The sequence below is a fragment of the Lepisosteus oculatus genome, chromosome 14, assembly GCF_040954835.1.
Source record: "Lepisosteus oculatus isolate fLepOcu1 chromosome 14, fLepOcu1.hap2, whole genome shotgun sequence".
Taxonomy (NCBI): Eukaryota; Metazoa; Chordata; class Actinopteri; order Semionotiformes; family Lepisosteidae; genus Lepisosteus; species Lepisosteus oculatus.
In genome coordinates, this window is record NC_090709.1 from 28,427,546 (window position 1) to 28,449,434 (window position 21,889).

The following is a 21,889-nucleotide window of genomic DNA, read 5'->3' on the forward strand; positions in this document are numbered from 1 at the left end:
CAGTAATCACGAGGTTGTTCGTTGGGGCTTTTAGAAAATCAATCGTCAGAACAACTAACAACGCACACACGGGTTCAATACACGGGATACATTTATTAATATAACTGTGCAACAAACATATACTAGTCTGCCTGGATACGAGCGGCAGACCTTACGGTGAGGGTTATCAATATACAAGGTATATAATCTCGAAGAGATGCAATCACAAAGAGATACACAACAGAGAATATATGTCAATATATATCGTTCGGTTACCAAATCGCTAATCAGTGTTATTACCCACTGTTACTCTAAACTCGGAAGTAAATACATTACTCATGAATTAAATTGATAACAACTTGAGGTACAATTGAATTCTCGAGACGCAATGTAGAACATGGGGTTTACTTATCCACTGTGTTTGGATTTGGAATTTCCCGGCACGAACACCAAACCAGCTGACAGGCTCTGTTGCAGCCTCTGTTGCAGCGGTTGTCCAATGGGCGTTGTGACGGCGTCCTCTGGCTACCGGCCAACCAGTCGAGGTGCAGCTCGGAGTAGGACGGGCGGAGGAATCTGACTGCGGCGCGCAGGGCAGTCGTTGCTCCGAGGGGATCTACCAGCAGTCCGGCTGGCTAGTAGAAAGTCTCTATGCACAGAGTGTGACCGCGAGTCCTCACAAGTCACTCTTTTGCCTGGGAAGAAACTGGTTCGTTCCCGGTCCAGCGCTGCTTCTGAATAAGCTATTCAGGTTGTCGACGAGGGTCCAACTGTAGGCTGCCGTTGATCAAGCGGAGCATTCACGTTGGTAGAATTCTGAGTACGTACGGGTTCCTCGGCCTCGCACTTTGAACAAAGTCCAAGTCCTTTTGCAGACAACAGCAGTTGTCACGTGATTGTCTCTGAGGATGCGCGAAAATGGCCAAGGAGAGCCCAGAACTGAGCTTGCGCTCCCTTTTTGATCAAGACCCAGATGTGTGCTGATTGGTTGAGAGTTTGGCGGGCATTGGAGACCCACGTGGTATTACCACGCCCTGCCAGTCCCTGATTGGTTGGTCAAGGTGAGATATAGGTCACTTACTCTTGACACTTAGGAATGCAGTCCAGATGTCCATTCGGCACTCCCTAGACTGATAGGCGCCAATAGATGACCATTGATCATGATAGCCAGGCTCAGCTAATTGCATCCCCGTCTGGGAGCTTGTTTCTTATCACAAGAAAACACTCTTAAATCAGCTTGCATGAATTCTTTCTCTGTGGCTGCACCACAGAGATGGAGGGTGAGATGGGGCCTCTTTTAGGAGCATACCAACGCTTAATTCTGTCTTATTAACAAGCATTGCCGCTACAATGGTATAGAAAAAAGACACGATGTAGACCGCAGGTCACCGCAAAAGAATCTTGCGATTGTCTGTTGTTGTAAAATATGGAATTAGCATTTCTGTTTAAGAAATCAATAATATTCTTGGGAAAAAAAAAGGCTTCGGGTGAAAATCCGTAGGAGTCGAAAAATTCTGCGCCCTCGTCGTCGGGTAAGTAAATAGCCAGCCAGTGTTCACCGGGGCGGTCGTGTGGGTGAGTATTAACTATTAAACTCAGAGGAGGCCACGCCAGTCTCTCACGCGGTAGGGCATCACTGGGGAACACGCCTAGAAAACTGTCTCGGGTGTAGCGGTCCTGGGTTAGAATGTCTTCCAGCTGTTTGGTGTTCATCTTTATGTGCAGGTTGTGTGGCCTCCAGTGCTTTTTAGCTGAAGTCGTAAATGACTTGACGTCTCATATCTAGCTCTATCACGTTGTCGAACAGCGTGTACACAACCATGTTAACTGTAGTGGGTAGCGGTAGCGCGAAGCGTATTTCAGCTCTCAGATTACCCGTTTTGATAAGTGAATAATGTCCTGTGCACTCGTCGTCGGGGCTGAGGTTGAAAGCGAACAATGTGTAACCTCGCGCGTACTCCTCGCGGTCCACCAGAAGTGGTTTGTCTTTCAGACGCTTCCCGGCTGTTTTCACCAGATTCAAATATTAACGGACGCAATGTCCATTCTGGAAGTCTGGTTGAAGCGGTTTAGTGGGGATTTGTTCACCGTCCACGTAGAGAGCCAGAAAGTTAGTGTTGTAGTGTTTAAAATTGAAGGGGTTTTGGGTAAAACTGCCGCTGAATGCCGCGTTGTCCACAAACCCCAAAATGACCACTTTGGGTAACTGTCCGAGAAAGAGGTTTTCTTGGTTACATACACGGCTCCCGGCAGGCAGGCTGAAGACTTTCATCTGTACGCGGTCTATGGGGTATTTAGCGTTGGCCGTCAGGAGTGCTTCGGCGTGTCCCAGTCTGACCCCGGGTGACACTCTGACTCTTTTCACAAACAAAGATGCAGAGAGTACGCTCAGTTTGTATTCTCCGGCGTTGTTCATTAAGCAGAAAGCATCTCTGTTTCGTGTGAGTTTTATTTTCAGGTCTACGCCATTCAGTAGTAGTTTGTCCTGAAAAAACAGGTCGGCGTGAATGTGATCCAGGAGCTCTAGTTTTCGGCTTTGCGTCGTGTATGATGCTCTTTTTCTGAACCCCTGATTGGGACCATCCAAAATTGTGGACTCGTGTTCCCCGGCTGTGTCTTTGTCAAAGAGCCCTGTTGAATACTGCGTCGTTGTAGTTCAGGACCGACTCTATAAAGGCTCTGTAAGGATAGCAGTTGTTGCTCTGGCTGATCAATCGGTCTCCTACGGTGATGTCAACCTGGCTGAAGATGGCTGCGATGGGGTACTTCACCAGGCTCACACGGGCTGCCGCATCAATGTCCCGACCGTCTTCTTCCATTATTTTACAGGTCAAATAGAGCAGGGTGTTGTTTAAATCTAAATAATCTTCTCCGTTGCCTGCGACGTAGAACTCCAGAGGTGCGTTTTCTGTTAGGGCTGTGAGGGGTGGAACTTCTATGTACAAGCTTTTCTCGATGCTTGTTTGGGTAGGTGCTAATTTAAATATGTCCAGCTCCGACTTGGCTCATTCTGCAGACATGAACAAAAGCCATGTTTAAAATATGTCTCGTTTCGTGTCTCGTTGATTGCGGTGTGTCACGCTCTTCTTGGTCGACCTGAAGCTTTTATGAGTTGCCTGTCTGCGCTTAGCCATTCTTTTATCAGGTTTCGGCGGCCCCCGACGGTGTGATGATGACGTCTGTCTTTTTCTCCTGACACCCCTGCGGATGTATGCTAGACCTGAACCTTCCTGCTGATGTGCAGCCACCTTAGACATGACCGCGCTTGTAACGTTGCTGACCACGTCTTTGGTGATGTTTTTAGCTGCCGATGCCATGTGCGGCTTAGCTATTTCAAACCCGCGTTTCAGAAAAGGCACGGCTTTTCTAAATAGCGCTCTGAAAATACCCCCCGATACCAGCGCCGTACTGAACCGGTAGCCCTGAAAATCCTGGTAATCCATAACCAGCCTGTTGTTTGTAGTAGTGTGTATACAAAGAAGGATCCCCGTAGCTCTTGATGACCGTCATCCTTTTAGATGTTTGTCGCTTTCACAGGTCTGAAATGCAGCTTGACGATGACCTATCCAAATGCAAATGACACGTGTTCGTTTTGATCCGTCTTTATTTCAATAGTGATGTTGTTAAAATGGTCGATGCTCACCAGCACGTAATGGGGTTTGTCGTACAATACTGTGACGAATTCACCATCCACGCCTCTGAAGGGCACACAACACAAAAGCGGTACGTAGACGTCGCCTATTAACTGGTGTTCTATGATATCGGTGTATATATACATGGTGTTAAATCCGCCAGTCATATCGACGGGGTGCGGTGATTTTACACCGGCGACACCCGAATTAAAACCCAACATCCGCGCTAGGTGGTCACGCACTTGCATAACAAACCGTTTATCACTAACAATCCTTACCGACCGGCTAATGGGGTTGTATTTAAGACTTACAGCCGTTAACTTGGATTTTTCAGCAGCCCGTTTCATTTCATGCAAGAGCTGCTCGATGTTGCCGTAGTACCCTCTCGGTAAGGTACAGGTCCAGATAGTCTTGAGCTCCTCGCTGACGAACAGAAAAACTTCGTCTTCATCAAAAGTGTTTAGTGTATTCGGATAGTGTAGTTCGACCAGGCCCACTTCCCAGCCCCCGTCCAGGTCAATCGCCTTTGCCAGATGCTCTGTGAAGCACGCGTTAGTGTTCTTTGGAAACATCTTTGAGGATGAATTACTAGCCAGCATCACATAGAAACCATTGGGGTTCATTTTTCACCACCTCTATATGTCTCGGACCTCAGAAGCCTTCACTCAACTATTGAATTTATCGCTCCAGCCACGCCACTTTACCAAAAGCTGTTTTTGCCACGACCCCTGGCTGCTAAAATCCGTTGGATGCGGTAGACGTTCTCAACATCTGGGTTTATCTTCTGTAGCTCTTCGGCATAGAAGGAGCCCTTAATGTTGTTGCCTGCGTAGTCCTGCAGTTTGTAATAGGGTCTCAGAGCCGCGGTCCGCTCTTTGACAGTGAAAATTTCATCTGTGAAGGTCTGTTCATATCCCTTCTCAAACACTCCCTTTATTTTGGACACCCGCACGCGATCACCCACATTAAATGAAAACTTTGACGGTTTTCTCTTAAAGTGCTCGTCATTGACCGTTCTCCACACCTCAAGGGAGTTGTCGGACGTAACAGAAGCCGGGGTTCGTTTAATAGTCTTGTGGTAACTATGGTTATAAGCGTAAATAAGATCTGAAAGGACGTCGATATATCGAAAGGTGTTTTTGTGTGTCAGGTACCTCCACATCTTTGTTTTAATAGTTCTGTTAAACCTCTCGACCACGCTAGCCTTCACATCGCTGGCCGTAACGAAATGTTCAATATTCTCACGTTTGAGAAAATTTTGGAAGGTCCTGTTAAGAAATTTTTTACCATCGTCCGTTTGTAGCTTTTTAGGAGCACGCCCCTCTTGCAGTATATTTCGGAATGCGCCTGTCACGGCCCCTCCAGTCTTGGTTTTCAGCGGCACGGCCCAAGCGTATTTAGACAGCATGTCTATACACATTAAGATGTAACAGAAACCGTCGTTGAACTAGCGGTGTTCTCTCATGTCCACCAAGTCGGCCTGCCACTGCCAGTCCATTTCGGACACCAGCGTCCTGTTTCTCTTAAAACGTACGCGCGCCGGCTTGTGCAGCGTATAAGCAGCCTGGCCGGACAACCACTCGACCACCCAGCCGCTCACACCCCGGGATCTCGCGGCCCGCACCAGACTCCCCGCGCCTCCGTAACTACCCGATTTCCTAGGGTTATAATAGAGCGCACTCATCCCCGCGGCAGACATGGTCCCCTTCCAAACCAATACACACTTTCACACACCTAAAGCGAGGGATGCGCCGACTTGGGGCTTTGGGACCCTGAGGCGCCGGACCGACCGGCCAGGGGGAGGCGGGAGTTTCGACCCACACCATTGGCTCCTAAGGGGGTGGGACATGCACACATAACAACACGACATTGGCTGGCATGGGGGCGGGACAGCCAACCACCTCGGACGACCATTGGCTGGAAAAGGGGGCATGGTACCTGTCAAAAGTTTGACGAAAGGTGTCGCTTTATACTACTACCGTTGTTCCCCAAGAAGGAAAGCTGTTTTACACTGACGTCACTCCTTTTTATTTAATCCAGATTTTAAAGACAACTCCGCCCTCAAAGGAAATCAAAGGAAAATGTTGTATTAGTACGAGCTTCACAGGCTCTGAATCAGACCATTTCAATTAGTCTGATCAGTGCAGGACAAGTTAATGTAGAATTATTGCTTTGTCTGTCTCTTGTTTGTATATAAATGAATGTCTCTTAAAACTTAATGTTAGTTTTTAATTTAGTTTTAGTTTTACGCCATGCGTTGACATATGCACAAACACACGAAATGTCTCATTCCTGATTCAGCTCATGCTCCATAGGAGAGAAAAGATTCCTCCTGTTTTTCGTATAACCATATCAGAACAGAAGCCCGTGTCACCCAGGTCTGATTCAAGATCGAGTTGCATCTTCAACATTTTGTTTTTGTTTCTGATCATAATTTTCTTTAGTTATGATCAATATTGAACATTTTCTAAATAAAACAAAACTAATCAAACATGCAGGCAGATTTTTTAAAAGTATTAGGAGTTGACAGAGCGCTCCTTCGGAATAGTTGTCAGAAAATGTGAGAAAAGGAAAGTTACGTAAACTCTCACACACAGCATTAAAGACTGGAATCTGATCATAAAAAAACTAGCTGTCTCCCCATCGGTAATCAAGCCCCGGTTTCCCGCGTGACAGGCAGGGACACAAACAACTTTACTAACTAGGAGCGCTTGCTACCTCTGTCAGAGGATCTCAATCTGCTTTCCGTGTACAAGAAGATGTCCAACTCATGTAGCTAAAGACATAGACGACAGTGCTCCACTGAAATCTTGATCTCACAACCCTCGGCATGACTCCGCTGTTCTGCTTTAGACAAAGGGGGGAAAAGACTTCTTTCATCACACGTTCTGCACTGTTTACGGTGTTTGCAGTGCTCTTTCTTAATTGAAAACCAGGAATCGGCACCATATGAGGTGAGACTAGATAATATTGGAACAAGTAGCCTCGCCATTCCATGCGTGACGTGAGCAAAGTGTAATTCCTGTCTTTATAGTGTGCTTGTTAGAGACCTAGCTGGCACCCAGAGCGCTTTAAATCCGGGAGACAGCAGCCCAAGACAAGAGAGCTTCCTTCGTCTAAGTTTTTTGCGTGAAGGGGGAAAACCATGCGTGTGCTGCAAACCATCTTAGTATCGAAGTGCCGTCCCACATAACCGATCCGAACAATCTGCTTTACAGAGGAGCACTGCCGGAGCTTATCGTTGGCGAACTGAACACCAGGCCGACCTCTTCTGTGACTCTTAAACTCTAAATCTTAAGGTTGTGATTTCAAGCTCCACACTGGCGGGAAATTCCATAGGTTATGATCAAATTTTCTTGCATGCTAATCAAATGAAATATTAAGAAACTTTTCCCAAAACAAGTTTCACAGTGACTTTGTAGGTGACATTTTCCTGATGAGAATAAGGTTTCGTATGCGATCAATAACAGCACCAGAATAAAATACCGGAAAGAAATGACCTGTCACTAAGAGAATTCATTAAATGACGCCGAGACATAATCAGAAAATCGACATCAAGAAAATGTTAATCACTTTACATATTCTTTAGCATTTTTATATATACACATTCTTATAGACGTTCAAGGTGTTCTAGTCGCTGTACTCTTCGTAGATAATCTAAACGAAATTACAGTACAGTACAGGACACGCAGTGAGGAGCTCACACAACAAATACTCTTGAACACAAAAAAAGTAAAGGCACATGGCACATCACGTATGAGTTTAGTGACAACTACCTCAGAGATTGTAAGCTGGGTAGTTTCAGATCACTTTTTTATTAAAAGTTCAAGCAAACCTGAATAACTTTGCAAGAGACATTTCAGAATCCTAGTCAAATCCAGTATGATTGCTGTATTGATTGTACTGATTGCGGATGCTGTAAAAATAAAATGACATCAAGGGTGCTGTACGCAGAGGTCTAAAGCCTGCTCCACAGAAGAACCTTATCCAGAGGTGTTAAAGAAGTCGAGATCTCGCCATGAGAGGGGAAGTGTTGCGCCCCTGAAGAGGGAAATGATTAAATAATCAGTCACTCAACTTGTTTCCTCATCAGTGGCTTTTAGTGTGATTCTATATAGGATAAACAATTTACAGTAATACAATATAACAAAGAATATAAGCTGAAAGTTACAAAAATGGTTCTTAATATTTTTCTAACTATACATTAAGAAAATATTCTGCATTATGTCTTATTCAGTCTTCTCCTTAGTATATTCTACATTTCAGTAAAACACAATCTAAATCGACGATATCACGAGACCACATTAGTATTTCTTTAAAAACATAATGTTCACTAGCAATATAAAAATGTGGAGCACTTTGGTTATTATAAACACCAATAAATATAGAAAACCAGGAACAGTTTCTGTTCCTAAGGCTAAATAATCTAAGGCTATTACCGAACATGAACTAAATTGCTAATTTCAAATTTCATTTCATTTAACATTCAAATTTAATTTAATTTAAAATTAAATTCAAATTTCATTTAACATACCAAATACATGGCCTTTATGCTAACTATGAGGATTGGCGCTACCAACTTTGTTCTAATAACTCAATATAATTTAACAAATACACTCAAATCTGAACGGAAAATACTTTTGACATAATAACAAATCATTGACAACTTTTCTCCAAATCACAATCGTGTTTTATACACTTTTTACCTGAAGAGGGAAATGAGTTATAGTTACTCAACTCTTTCTTTCCTCATCAGTAGCTTTGATTAGTTTGAATGAGGAATGGGAGCTCCCTCTCACTGTTTCACAGACATAAGTAGTAAATTATTGATTAAAACTGTAGACTCTACGGGTAGATAACAGATAAAAAGACTGAACAAAATAACATCCCAGTGAAAACTATACGAAATGACAGCGTCCATTTTACTTTTACATGTATCTATTTTAACGGCTGTGTAACTTTTAATAAACACAGTATCACGTATTCCATTCAGTTTTTTTCAACAAGCAATGTTTGTTACTTCCAATCAGATTGCAATCCAATTTTTTTTTTACTTATCGTACTTTTGAGCACACGTTCTGTGCTATTGTGTGCTGTATTATTCTTTCTTGCCTCACCAGGGTTATGAGGTGGAAGGCAGAAGGTTATTCTTTACATTTATACTCCAGTTCTTTCTTCTATCACCCATCCAGGCTTATACTTCTGTCCTCTCCACACCTCACATTCTTCTCCGTCATCGCCACCTCTCGCAGCCCATCACTACCTGTTTTTTTACCCTTTTTGCTTGTCGCACAACCCTTCTTTTAACTTTTTTTAAAAGTTGTTTGTCTTCTTTTCTTGACTTAGCATTGCTAATATTAATTCCCTCCCCATATTCTCATAACTTAACAACAATACTATCGCCATTCATTTAGCAGCAGCTGCAACTCACAACTGGCAACCCACTGAAGCTCAGCAGGTGTGAGCCTGGTCAGTACCTGGATGGGAGACCTCCTGGGAAGGTTGCTGCTGGATGAGGTGTTAGTGGGGCCTGCAGGGGGCGCTCACCCTGTGGTCCATGTGGGTCCTAGTGCCCCATTATAGTGACGGGGACACTACACTTTAAACAGGCGCCGTCCTTCAGATGAGATGTAAAACCGAGGTCCCGAATCTCTGTGGTCATTAAAAATCCCAGGGTGTTTCTTGAAAAAGAGTAGGGGTGTAACCCTGGTGTCCTGGCCAAATTTCCCATTAGCCCTTACTAATCATGGCCTCCTAATAATCCCCATCTCTGCACTGGCTTCATTACTCTGCTCTCCTTCCCACTGAGAGCTGATGTGTGGTGAGCGTTCTGGCGCACTATGGCTGCTGTTGCATCATCCAGGTGGGGCTGCACATTGGTGGCAGTGGAGGGGAGTCCTCATTACCTGTAAAGCGCTTTGAGTGGAGTGTCCAGAAAAGCACTATAAAAGTGTAAGCAATTATTATTTTTATTATGTTTTATTTCAATCTAAATACATAACTTTTGTTTCCATGTTCCCTTTACCTTTAGCCCTTATAATACTCCTCCTTAAGTGGTCTAGAACTGACCCTGTTTTATCTGGACTAGATACCATCTCCAGATCTATCAGTGCTGCCAGCGGAGCTGCCATCACACTTACAAGTACCCTTGAGGTCAGTGAATATGAGTCTGGTGTTAGCATACAGGGCCAACTCCTCACTTAACACTCAGCTCAGCAGTCACTGGTGATTAAACTGCTAGCACAACTGGTCTATACTCATATTATTAATAATATTATTAACCTTAGCTTCCTTAGCAGGACACAGTCTTGTGTGGATTCAGTTTTATTGAGCTCAATAAGTCCGACAACGCGCGCTGGGTCTGCCCCACAGAACAGACAAACTGCAAGGGTTTCCCAGCTCTTATATATACAGTCAGAAGAAAGTTTGTTTCACAATCTGAGTGCTTGTCCTGTTCTTTGATATATAATTACTTCTTGTCCTACTCTGTCTTGCTCTAGGTTCTGCCCTTTGATATGCAGCAGACATTGGTCTGGTTTGTCCTGTCTGTGGGTGTTGTTCCTGTCTGTTATTATGTAACGTTAAGTCACTGGGGCTGCTAAAGCAAATCAGCTTTATGGCATCTTAGTTTAACTTTTGTTTGAGGCTAAATTAACAGACCCCATCAACACCTTTCACAATGTGCTTAAGTTGAAAGGGTCAGTAACTTGGAATTCCTTGGCGTCCATATCACCGAGAACCTCACATGGTCTCTCAACACCACCTGTCTGATCAAGAAAGCGCAACAGCGCCTGTACTTCCTAAGACGGTTGAAGAAGGCTAAGATATCTCCCCAGATCCTCACTAACTTTTACAGATGCACTACAGAAAGCACACTGACAGGCTGCATCACAGTGTGGTATGGCAACTGCAGTGCTTCTGACTGCAAAGCCCTACAGCGGGTGGTGAAAACTGCCCAGTCTATCACTGGGGTTGCCCTCCCATCTATACAGGACATTAATGACAGACGGTGCTTGAGGAAAGCTCTAAGCATCATCAAAGACCTGACACACCCCAGCTACAGACTTTATGATCTGCTACCATCTGGAAAACGGTACCGGAGCATTCGGGCCTGGACTACCAGACTCAGAGACAGTTCTTACCCCTGCATTATCAAACTATTAAACTCCCAGCTTCTCTCACTCTCACCTCACCTCTCACCTATGATCTGAAACTCACAGCGCCTTCTTTCTTTCTTACCAAAAACCCAAACACACATTGAAAATCTACCTCTACCATACATGTCAATGTATGGTAGAGGTAGATCCCCATAATTTCATTCCCTTTATTTCATTCTGTTTATGCATGTTTTTGCACATAACCTGTTATCTTTTTGCTGTTTTGAACATTGCCTGTTGTTGATGGTTTTTTTGACAGTCAGTGATATTTATTGTGCAATTTATCAAGCAATTGAACACCAGTGAATTTGAAATGAACACAGGTGTACCTTGTTAATGTATTAAGTGTGATCTCTCAAGATAATTGACCCAAATTAGGTTGTTAAAACAAAGGGAGTGAATACTTATCAATTAAGTAATTTTCCATTCTAAATACTTAACATTACAGAGAATTGCTTCTACAGGAGTGGAAAAAATCCCATTCAAATATGATTTAATTTGACTTTGCAACACAGCAGAATGAGAAATAAACAATGGGATGTGAATATTTTCTGAAGGCACTGTATATATTGCTTGTCCTGTCTTGTTTAAAAAAAAATAGCTGCAGTGAAAAAAAACATTAAAATATAGAATTATTACTAATGGTGCCAAAATAGATTTTCTTATTAAAAGAGATTCATACAATATCTTATTCTTTATTTTGTACCCTTTATTGCATAAATATTTCTTGTATTTGATATATATATCCTCCCTGGGGATAAATACACTTTAGATTGTGCAACACAGACTTTGAGCTCTTTCTGTAGAATTTAATCAGATGTGTGACTTTTTTTTCCCTTAAGAGTGACAGTTAAGGATCTTAATCTGTTTTACACACATTCTTTGCTTAACATGGTAAGTTAAAAGCTGTTAAACAATAACAAGCCTATCCAATGAGACAGTCTTAATTGTAAATTAAACATGACTATAATTAACATTCCAAGGGTATAAGGAATTCAATTCAATTTAGAAATTAATTCAATGTAGACCTAATTCATTTTAAAATTGAATTAAACTAAAAACATTTTACTATACACAAATTAAACTCTGTGACAAGAGCTATTTCTATTTTAGTCAACTGTAAATAAGAGTATAGTCAAAATTTAATGGACCAGACGAACTCAAAAGTGGGTGACTATGACTAATAGATATTTTAGGAACAAGTAAAGGTTTGCTGAAAAGAGAAGAAAATAAATGTTTCGACAGTGGAGCCTTTTTCGGATGTCACATGCTGATGCATCTACCTACTTGCACTAAAAGACATTTTAGTTGACTTGACTGGTGACTGACCTGGTGACTAGATTGGTGTTTTTAAGTCACCTGACTGGAAAAAAACTCTTCCCACACTAACTGCAGCTGAATTATCTCTCTCCTGTGTGAATACGCTGGTGGGTTATTAAGACATCTGACCGACTAAAACTCTTCCCACACTGACTGCAGCTGAACGGTCTCTCTCCTGTATGAATGCGCTGGTGGGTTTTTAAGACATCTGACCGACTAAAACTCTTCCCACACTGACTGCAGCTGAACGGTCTCTCTCCTGTATGAATGCGCTGGTGGGTTTTTAAGTCACCTGACCGACTAAAACTCTTCCCACACTGTCTGCAGCTGAATGGTCTCTCTCCTGTGTGAATGCGCTGGTGGCTTGTTAAGTCGCCTGACTGACTAAAACTCTTCCCACACTGACTGCAGCTGAACGGTCTCTCCCCTGTGTGAATGCGCTGGTGTGATTGTAAGTGGTTTCTTTTACTAAAACTCTTCCCACACTGACTGCAGCTGAACGGCCTCTCCCCTGTGTGAATGCGCTGGTGGGTTATTAAGGTACTTGACCGAATAAAACTCTTCCCACACTGACTGCAGCTGAATGGTCTCTCTCCTGTGTGAATGCGCTGGTGTGTTTTTAAGTCATCTGACCGACTAAAACTCTTCCCACACTGACTGCAGCTGAACGGCCTCTCTCCTGTGTGAATGCGCTTGTGGGTTTTTAAGTCACCTGACCGACTAAAACTCTTCCCACACTGACTGCAGCTGAAAGGCCTCTCTCCTGTGTGAATGCGCTGGTGGGTTATTAAGTTACTTGATTGTCTAAAACTCTTCCCACACTGACTGCAGCTGAATGGTCTCTCTCCTGTGTGAAGGTGCCGGTAGGGTTTTGAAATGCTAGACTGACAGAAACGCTCCTCCTCCCTGTGCCATAATAGCAGTTTGTCCACTCCATCGGAGCAAGGCCTTGAGTGATTCTTCCTCATCCTCTGATCATGCTGGGGTCTCTTATTCTGAAAATGCTCCATGGAATGGTCTTGCTCTGTGTGATGAAAGTGAGATTTGTTTTCTTCATTATGTCCCTCAGTGTTCTGCTCAGCAGTGTGAATCATCTGGGGCTCCTTCTCCAGCTCTCTGAGACTAAAACCGCCCAGTTCATTCAGTTGTTCCTCTCTTTGCCCAAGAACAGACACACTCTCCAGTTCATTAAAACTTTCAACAATTTTCTGAGTAACCAGATTATTAAACCTGTGTGTAAAGTCATCAGATGCTAAGGGATTGCATGATTGTTTGAGACTGTGCAATGACAGTCTCTCCACTTGAACAGAACAAGGCCTAATTATCAAGCCCTGTAGGAGCTGCTGTTGCTCCTCCCTGTACTGACTCTCCTCTCTGTGCTGTATCTCAACAATGTTTTCTTCACTAGGTACATCAGTCTGCTGCTCTGCACAGTCAATCAACTGGGGCTCCATGTCCTGCTCTGTAAGATTAAAGACATCCAGTTCTTCACTGTGCTCTTGTACAGAGACACAGCCCAGTTCATTACAACCTTGTGTAATATTGTTCGAGTCCAGATTATTCATCTTCTTTGTAAAATCATCACATACTAAGCGCCCAGGTGTCTCACTCTCAGACTCCATCTTCATCATGGGCACAGAGTCCAGAACCTCAACAATCTGTCTGCTCTCTGTGTGCTGCTCACTGAGAGTCTTTTTCCCTTCTGGAGCAGTGAGCTCTGTCTCCTGCATCAGACTGGAGCCCCACTCCTCCTCACTGTGCTTCTGTTCAAGAGGAGCCCTTTCCCCAGCCTCAGAGAGAGCACTGGCCTCTGAACCTGTAAACAGAACAAGACAAAATCTTTATAATAATAATAAAAAACTTTATTTTATATAGCACCTTTAAAGGTGGCTTCTCAAAGCATTTTACAGAATGCCAACAACAAAAAATACACAAAATAAGCATGATGAGAACACACAGTTAGAGGAGACAGTAGATGGTGGTACTAAATACAGTAGGAGCAGAGGGGTAAAGAATAGTTCAATGAAGGGTCTTCTAAAGAAGAAGGTTTTGAGTCTGGATTTGAAGGAGTTTAGAGAAGGTGACTCTCTGATATCCTTGGGGAGAGAGTTCCAGAGCTTTGGGGCATAATAGGAGAAGGCCATCTCACCCATTGATTGTAGACGGACTTGGGGACAGATAGGAGAACACAATTAGAAGAGCGAAGGTTGTGAGGTGGGGAGTAGGATGATAACCCAGACAGGTACTGAGGTACCAAGCCATGGAGAGGCTTATAGGTGAGCAGGAGGATTGTTAAGTTGACATGCAACTTGACAGGAAGCCAGTGCAAGGACTCCAGGATAGGAGTAATGTGACTAGACCTAGTCAGGATTCTGGCTACTGAATTTTGGACATACTGAAGTTTGTTCAATGTGGATTTAGAGTCCCCAGAGAGTAGAGCGTTACAGTAGTCTATTCAAGATTAGACAACTCTTTTCAGCCACAGTTAGTGATAACACAGGGCGTAGTGGAGAAATATTTTTGAAGTGAATGAAAGATGTTTTGACAACATGCTGCACATATGGGTCAAACATCAAATATCATCCCCAAGTTTTTCAATATAGACTGAGGCTCAAGTATAAGAAAATCTACAGATAGAGTTACAGCATTGGTTTTACAAAGTTGATGGGTGGTGCCAATAAGCATGACTTCAGTCTTGTCACAGTTAAGATGAAGGACATTTTGAGTCATCCAAGATTTTATATGGGAGATGCAACTAAATAGAATAGAGACAGACACATCAGCGTCAGGTTTGGTATGGATGTATATTTGAGTATCATCAGCATAGTAGTGATAGCTGAGGCCATGTGATCTAAAAAGCTTTAAACCACACACACGCATACAAGTACACTCACAATCAATTTGGGTTGTTTAAACATAGCGGAATATGTGGGTATAAGGAGGTGTTCTGATTTAGCTTTGTCAGAAACCTAACTACCATGTAAAAAGTAAGTCTACTGTAATAATATCACAATCACATTATATTTACATTAACAGTGCACTGAGAGAGAGGGATCAATACAGACTGAGTGGACACCACAGAACATTAACACTGCAATCAGAGAAAGAGGTTAATACAGACACACTGACTAACTGGACACTACAGAGCATTAACACTATACTGAGAGAGAGGGGTTAATCCAGACACTGACTGGACACTTCAGCACATTAACAATGCACTGAGAGAGAGAGGTGGGTTAACAGACAAATTGACTGCACCCTACAGTACATTAACACTACACTGAGACAGAGGGGTAAATACAGACACTGATTGGACATAACAGTACATTAACACTGCACTGAGAGAGAGGGCACATGAACACTGCACTAAGAGAGAGGGGTGAACACAGACAGACTGACTGGACACTACCGTGCATTAACACTATACTGAAAGAGAGGGGTTAATACAGACACTGACTGTACACTACAGCACATAAACAATGCATTGAGAGAGAGAGGTGGGTTAACAGACAAACTGCTTGCACACTACAGTACATTAACACTACACTAAGACAGAGGGGTAAATACAGACAGTGATTGGGCATAACATTACATTAAAACTGCACTGAGAGAGAGGTCTTAATAGAGACATGCTGACTGAACACTACAGTACATTAACACAGTACTGAGAGAGGGGTTCATACAGACACACTGACTGGACACTCCGGTATATTAACACTGCACTGAGAGAGAGAGGGGTTGATTCACACACACTTACTGCACAGTACAGTACATAAACAATGCACTTAGAGAGAGAGGTTAATACAGACACACTGGATTAATATTCCAGAGGAGTTAATACAGACACAGACCGTGGAGGACGGTAATACTTAAACCAATTGAAATATTTTTTTTACACAATCATTAGTATACATATTAAATCTAGACCAATACAACGTAAATACAATATTTATAAATGTTGTTTCATAATGATGTTGGGTTACAAATTGATTCAGTGGAACAATTGTTGAATGTGAACGAGGTGTTTTCAGCACCTTAACCGGACAAAACAGTTCAGTTTCTAGTAAAGAATCCCGTTGCTACATCACAAGTCTTTCCCACTTCACTCTGCATCTCTGCACTATATTCTCACCAGTGAGGAAAGTTTTTTGATGACAGTTTGATAGTTTGTTAGATAACGAGAATGTTTACTCTTGCGAGATGTTTTCTTTAAAATAAAGTTTGTTATTTAAAAAATCTCACCGGTGAGGAAGTTATAGACACTGGTTTTAAACACACATACTGACTTCATACAAGTCACCACACTGACCTGAGAGCTGCAGTTCCGTATCCATTTCTTCTTTTATTTCTGCAGAGACTTCACAGGGAAGCGTGTGTCCAACACGATCTGTCTGTTCCTGATCTCCTCCTGCTCCCGACTCCTTCTCCCTCAGCTGCAATCTCCACTTCAGGCTCTCGTTTTCCTTCTTCAGTTGCGCCATTTCACTCCCGACACTGTCCTCCACACACTGTGTGATTTTAAACACGGCCCGTCTCACCAGGATCCGGGAGACGCTGCGGAGTTTGTCTTGAAACTCGTCCTCCGAATCACACATCCTGTTTCCAAAAACTTCTGACACTTCATACACGATCGATTTGAGCAAAACGTGCATGAAAGAGTCAAGCTGGGTTTGCAGATTTAACAAGCACTCCGCCATCCTTCTTCAGAGTCGGTCAGAAACAAAGGCTGACTTCCGAAGTTTAAACAGAACAACTTATTTTTTATTCTTCACAGATCCTGTTGTCAGGGCTGTGCTCTGTTCAAGCATAAACGCAGTCGACAAGACGTTACGTATTCAGAACCTGAAGTTATTTTAAAGAAACACAACAACTTTCTTTAAAGAAAATTATTCAGTCACCCACACGTGGGTGAAATACATGCAGGGTCGCGCAGTATAATGACGTCATTCGTTAGCGCGGCCACAGTTTCAAAACAATAGAGAAGCGGAGCTGAGAAAGAGGAGTTTCTTCAGCCTGATATAAACTTCTCTGCAACACCTAGCGCGACCTAGTCAAGAGGAGTGAATCACCTGCGACCTTCGCCGTTCGTAACGGAACAGATTTATTTTTTGCCCTTTCACAACCCTCCTCCCCAACGAAAACGTCTCAAGTGGATTTTTTCAAGTGGGTTTTGATCTCCCTATGCAGGTTTTTGGTTAAAGAAAAAAAATGCTGTCGTTCAATGCGTTTGACATATCCCAACAGTGACAGAGTTCTTTTGCGACACTGTTTCTACTTTTATCTTCTTTCTGTACGCTTTGATAAAAAAACGAGAAATCGTGCAAGGGGAAAAATGTATTTTTTCATAGAGAAAACGTGCACTAGGAACTGTGGTGTTGAGAAGAAATGATTTAACACGATACGTGACCTTATTTAACGGAGCAAATGCTCACCCAGCAAGGTCTGGAGAACTTGGAGAGTCTGGTGGATGTGATACTTTCACGGTATTGTGGAAGAAAACAGTCTTTCTTTGAATTCTCAATCAATCGGAATTTCAGTGCGAAATATAAACCCTTTGTCTGATTTAAAGAGATTATATTTTAAAACTCATAAAAATTCAGAAAACACGTTTCACACTTTGAAATTTAAGACGGGGCGGTGTATTACTAGTAGCGGCGCTGAGCACACTATGGGGGAATTCAGGTTATGTGATATACTAGAGTTTTAATAAATAACGCATCTGATTTCGGATCTTAAGATTGTAGGTTCGACTTCTAGCTGGTTCGTGTAAATTTTAATAAGGCTCTTCAGTAATAGATTATGTAATGAACCGCACCAAATCATTACAAAAGGCACCAGCTAATGTCCAATAGCGGTTTTTTTTTCAAATTACATTTTCAGGTTTAAGACACTGTTTAATAAAACACAAGTGTCCTTAAAATCTTCAACTTTCAGGTTTGTTTTACTCTATAATAGAGGATCCAGATTGTGAAGACAACTCCGCCCTATCAAAAGAAAATGTTACACAAAAGTTGGAAAGCACACTCTCAATCCATCTGTATATTTGATTTCCGCCATCCATTCAAGGGTGCTTGGTGCTTCGCAAACAAATCATTTCAGGGAAGAAACTTAGTTTAATGAACTACTGTTGTATTTTCACTGATTGAATTTGATCTTTGTTCTCTCTTTGCATTCTCAGATATAATATTTCAGAATTGCAGTTCAAATTTGTTGGAAAACTTCACAGGCATCATTAGGTTAGCACTGTACAATTGTATTTTAATATCTTGGTATATTTACCTTCATTTTAATATAGAAGTAACCATAAATGTTGTTATTTTGTACTTTTGTCACACTTTTTAAAACATTTTAGCTGAGTCTCCTCATGTGCGTGTATATCTTCTGGTGTTGTGTGGTTGTTAACGAATAAAGCTAATGGTTGTTTGTTAATCGCGTCTCCACTCGTCCTTTGTTTTGAAAAGAACCTGTAAATGCTACATTGGTGTCAGAAGCGGGCAGAATGGACAACTCGTGGCAGACACTACCCAATTCTATTAAGCGCCGGCTGACGCTGAAAGAAACAAAACCCATCGGCAGCGCACATAGGGAGCCTGAGCAACTCCTGGGTGCGACAGGTGGCCACAGCCCTTACCATGGTTATTCAATAGTGGTCCCACCAGTAGAATTGGGGCGACTGGCTGCTACTCCTGGTCAGCGGGCACCCCAGATAGAGGATACTCTCCCTGCCGGAGCCGATCAGCGATTCCCACACCCATCGGCGCGGGTGCGAACAGGTCGCTACAATGGGGAAGCGCCTTGGGAAATCTACGAGGCGCAGTTCCAGGTCGTGGCCCGGACGAAGGGCTGGAACCGGGCTGAGATGGAAGGAGTGGCCTGCCAGGTCCCGGAGGATGTCCCGGAGGAGGACAGAGGTGAATACACGGCGCTGGCGGCGGTTCTCCAGCTGCGTTTCGGTGTAGAGGAGGCGCCAGACTTGATGCGGGAGAGGCTGGCCCTGCGGCGGCGGCAACCAGGAGAGCGACTGGGCCCGGTTGCCGCTGATGTCGCGTTCCTCGCCCGCCGAGGATACCCAACTTTCCCCCGGGAAGTGCAGCGAGAGATGGCTCTCCAGGCTTTTCTCAAGGCCCTCTCACCCGAGGAGCTGCGGCGCCACGTGCAGCTGGCCGCGCCAACATCGCTGGAGCAGGCCTTGGCCCTTGCTACACGGGGTGAGGCCGTGTTCGGGGTGACTGGAAGTGCCAGCAGACGCAGTGCGCCCTGCTGGCTGACCGAGACGGCGACGGAGGAATCCAGCAAGGGGGAAGAGCCAGCCCGGGCAGCAACCCCTGCGGAACAGCCCCGCACGCTGATTTGCAACTGCTGCGGGAAGAGAGGACACCGAGCCTGGTTCTGCCAGGCACCCGAACCTCTCACTCCTCGATCGGCGTAGGGAAACGGGAATGGGGCGACTCAGCTTTGGGAAGGCCGCCCCTCGAACACCTCAACCCCCGCTCCAGAGAGCGCTGTTAAGACCGGCGCCCCTCACGCCACCGTGGGGCGAGTCGGCTGTAGCCGGGGCCTGTACCTCCACTGCAAAATCGAGGACCAACCCTGCCTGGCCCTACTCGACACCGGTTCATCGGTAACCCTACTCCGGCCGGGCATCCTCCCCAACACCGAGGGCACCAACCCCCCAGGATGGGAGGCCTCCAGCCTGCGGCTAAGGACTGTGATGGGACAGCTCGCCGCAGTGCGGGGGAAACAGGTGCTTGCCTTCCGTCTGGGTGCAGCGACGGTGCGCCTTCCCTGCTACCTCGCACCCATCCAGGAGGACTGCATTCTGGGGCTGGACGTACTGCAGCGAGTGGGGCGCGCCGTTGAGGATCTCTGCCAGTGGAGCTGCGAGGGCCTCGATCAGGACCAGCGGCAGCGGCTCCAGGCGCTACTCGCCCAGAACGAGGATCTCTTTGCGGCGATAGATGAGGACTGCACCCGCACTGCCCTGGTCCAACACGAGATCAACACCGGCGACGCTCGGCCCATCCGCATCCCACCGGGACGCATGGTTCACGCCAAGTGGACCGCCGGCGAGGAAAAGATCCGGGAGATGGCCGCAGCGGGGGTGATTGAGCCCTCCGCGAGCCCGTGGTCGGCGCCAGCTATACTGGTAAAAAAAAAAGTATTCTCTCGTGGAGTATTCTGCATCAACTACCGCAAGCTGAATGAGGTCACCCAGAAAGATTCCTACCCCCTGCCGAGGATAGATGACGCCCTAGACTACATCACCGGGTCGACCTGGTTCAGCTCCCTGGACCTCCGCTGCGGCTACTGGCAGGTACCGCTTGCTCCCGATGCTCGCCCGAAGACGGCCTTTTCTATCGGCCAGGGCCTCTGGCAGTTTACTGTCATGCCTTTTGGCCTGTGTAATGCCCCGGCGACGTTCGAGAGGCTGATGGAGAGGGTGCTGGCATCTGTCCCGCGGAACCAGTGTGTGCTGTATCTGGACGATCTGCTGGTTCATGCCCGGGGCTTCGACCAGGCCTTGACGAACCTCCAGGTGGTGCTGGCCTGCATCCGCCGTGCTGGCCTGAGGCTCAACCCCCGCAAGTGCGAGCTCCTGCGGCGGGAGGTGAGCTTCCTGGGACATGTTGTTGGACCGCGAGGGATGGCTACGGACCCAGGTAAGGTCGCCGCAGTGAGGGACTGGCTGACTCCACACACCGTCACGGAGCTCCGCAGCTTTCTGGGGTTGGCCTCGTACTACCAGAGGTTCGTCCGGGACTTTGCCAGCATCGCTGCCCCGCTGCACCGCCTCACCGACAATTGCCGCCGTTTCGGCTGGGACTCGGGCGGTGAGACTGCCTTCGGCCGGTTGCGTGAAGCTCTGGTGGGGGCCCCCGTGCTGGCCTACACCGACCCGCGGTTGCCGTATGTTCTCGACACCGACGCGAGTGACTCGGGTTTGGGTGCGGTTTGGGTGCGGTGTTGGCGCAGGAGGGGCCGGATGGGGAGTGCGTAGTGGCCTACTAAAGTCGGGGTTTGACTAGGCCGTCGCGAGCTGCTGGCGGTGATGGCGGCGGTCCACCACTTCAGGCCGTACCTGTTCGGGACCCGGTTCCGGCTGAGGATCGACCATGCGTCCCTCACCTGGCTGCTCCACTTTAAGGAGCCGGAGGGGCAGATGGCGCGATGGATAGAGATCCTGCAGGAGTACGACTTCACTGTCGTGCACTGTGAAGGGTCTTGCCATCTCAATGCCGACGCTCTCTCGCGGCGCCCCTGCGAGGCCGCGGAACGCCACCACTGCACCCGGCGGGAGCAGCGTGAGGAGGCTGTCCGCACCGTGGCGGGGGTGAACACCGCGGCCACGGCCCGGGAGGGGCCGCTGGGGGTGGGCCTGCCAGACTTGGCACAGCGTCAGGCAGCTGATCCTGATGTGGGGCCGGTGCTCCGCTGGAGGGCAGCTGGAGTGCGGCCTACGCGAGAGGAGCTCGCCCCGCACCCGAAGTCTGTCAAGGCCCTCTGCGCCCTGTGGGAGGCCTTGGAGGTAAAGGACGGGGTGCTGCGCCGGGGGTGGCGGGTACCCTCCAGTGGCGAGATACGGTGGCAGCTGGTGGTGCCTCGGTCACTCCGCAGGGCGGTGCTCCGAGCGGTGCACGGCCAGCCGGGCGTGGGGCACTTCGGCGGTAAAAAAACCCTGCAGCGTCTCCGAGGCCATTTTTATTGGGGTCTTTCCCACCGGGACGTGGAGCGGTACTGCCGAACGTGTGCGGTGTGCGTGGCGCAGAAGGGTCCCCCTGAGCACTCTCGGGCCCCCCTCCA

The 21,889-nt window shown here is 45.9% G+C and overlaps 2 protein-coding genes across 2 annotated transcripts in view; one reads left to right on the forward strand and one right to left on the reverse strand.

Annotated features, from left to right (window-relative positions):
* Window positions 1–21,889, forward strand: part of LOC107076200 (antigen WC1.1-like) — a 455,354-nt gene that overhangs the window by 265,779 nt on the left and 167,686 nt on the right. The window lies entirely within an intron of this gene.
* On the reverse strand, window positions 9,749–17,004 carry LOC138243019 (zinc finger protein 436-like). Its single transcript, XM_069198514.1, has 2 exons — window positions 16,398–17,004; window positions 9,749–13,904 (listed from the first exon to the last, which is right to left on the reverse strand). The coding sequence occupies exons 1-2, from the start codon at window positions 16,783–16,785 to the stop codon at window positions 12,169–12,171; spliced, it is 2,124 nt and encodes a 707-aa protein (XP_069054615.1). The 5' UTR covers window positions 16,786–17,004; the 3' UTR covers window positions 9,749–12,168.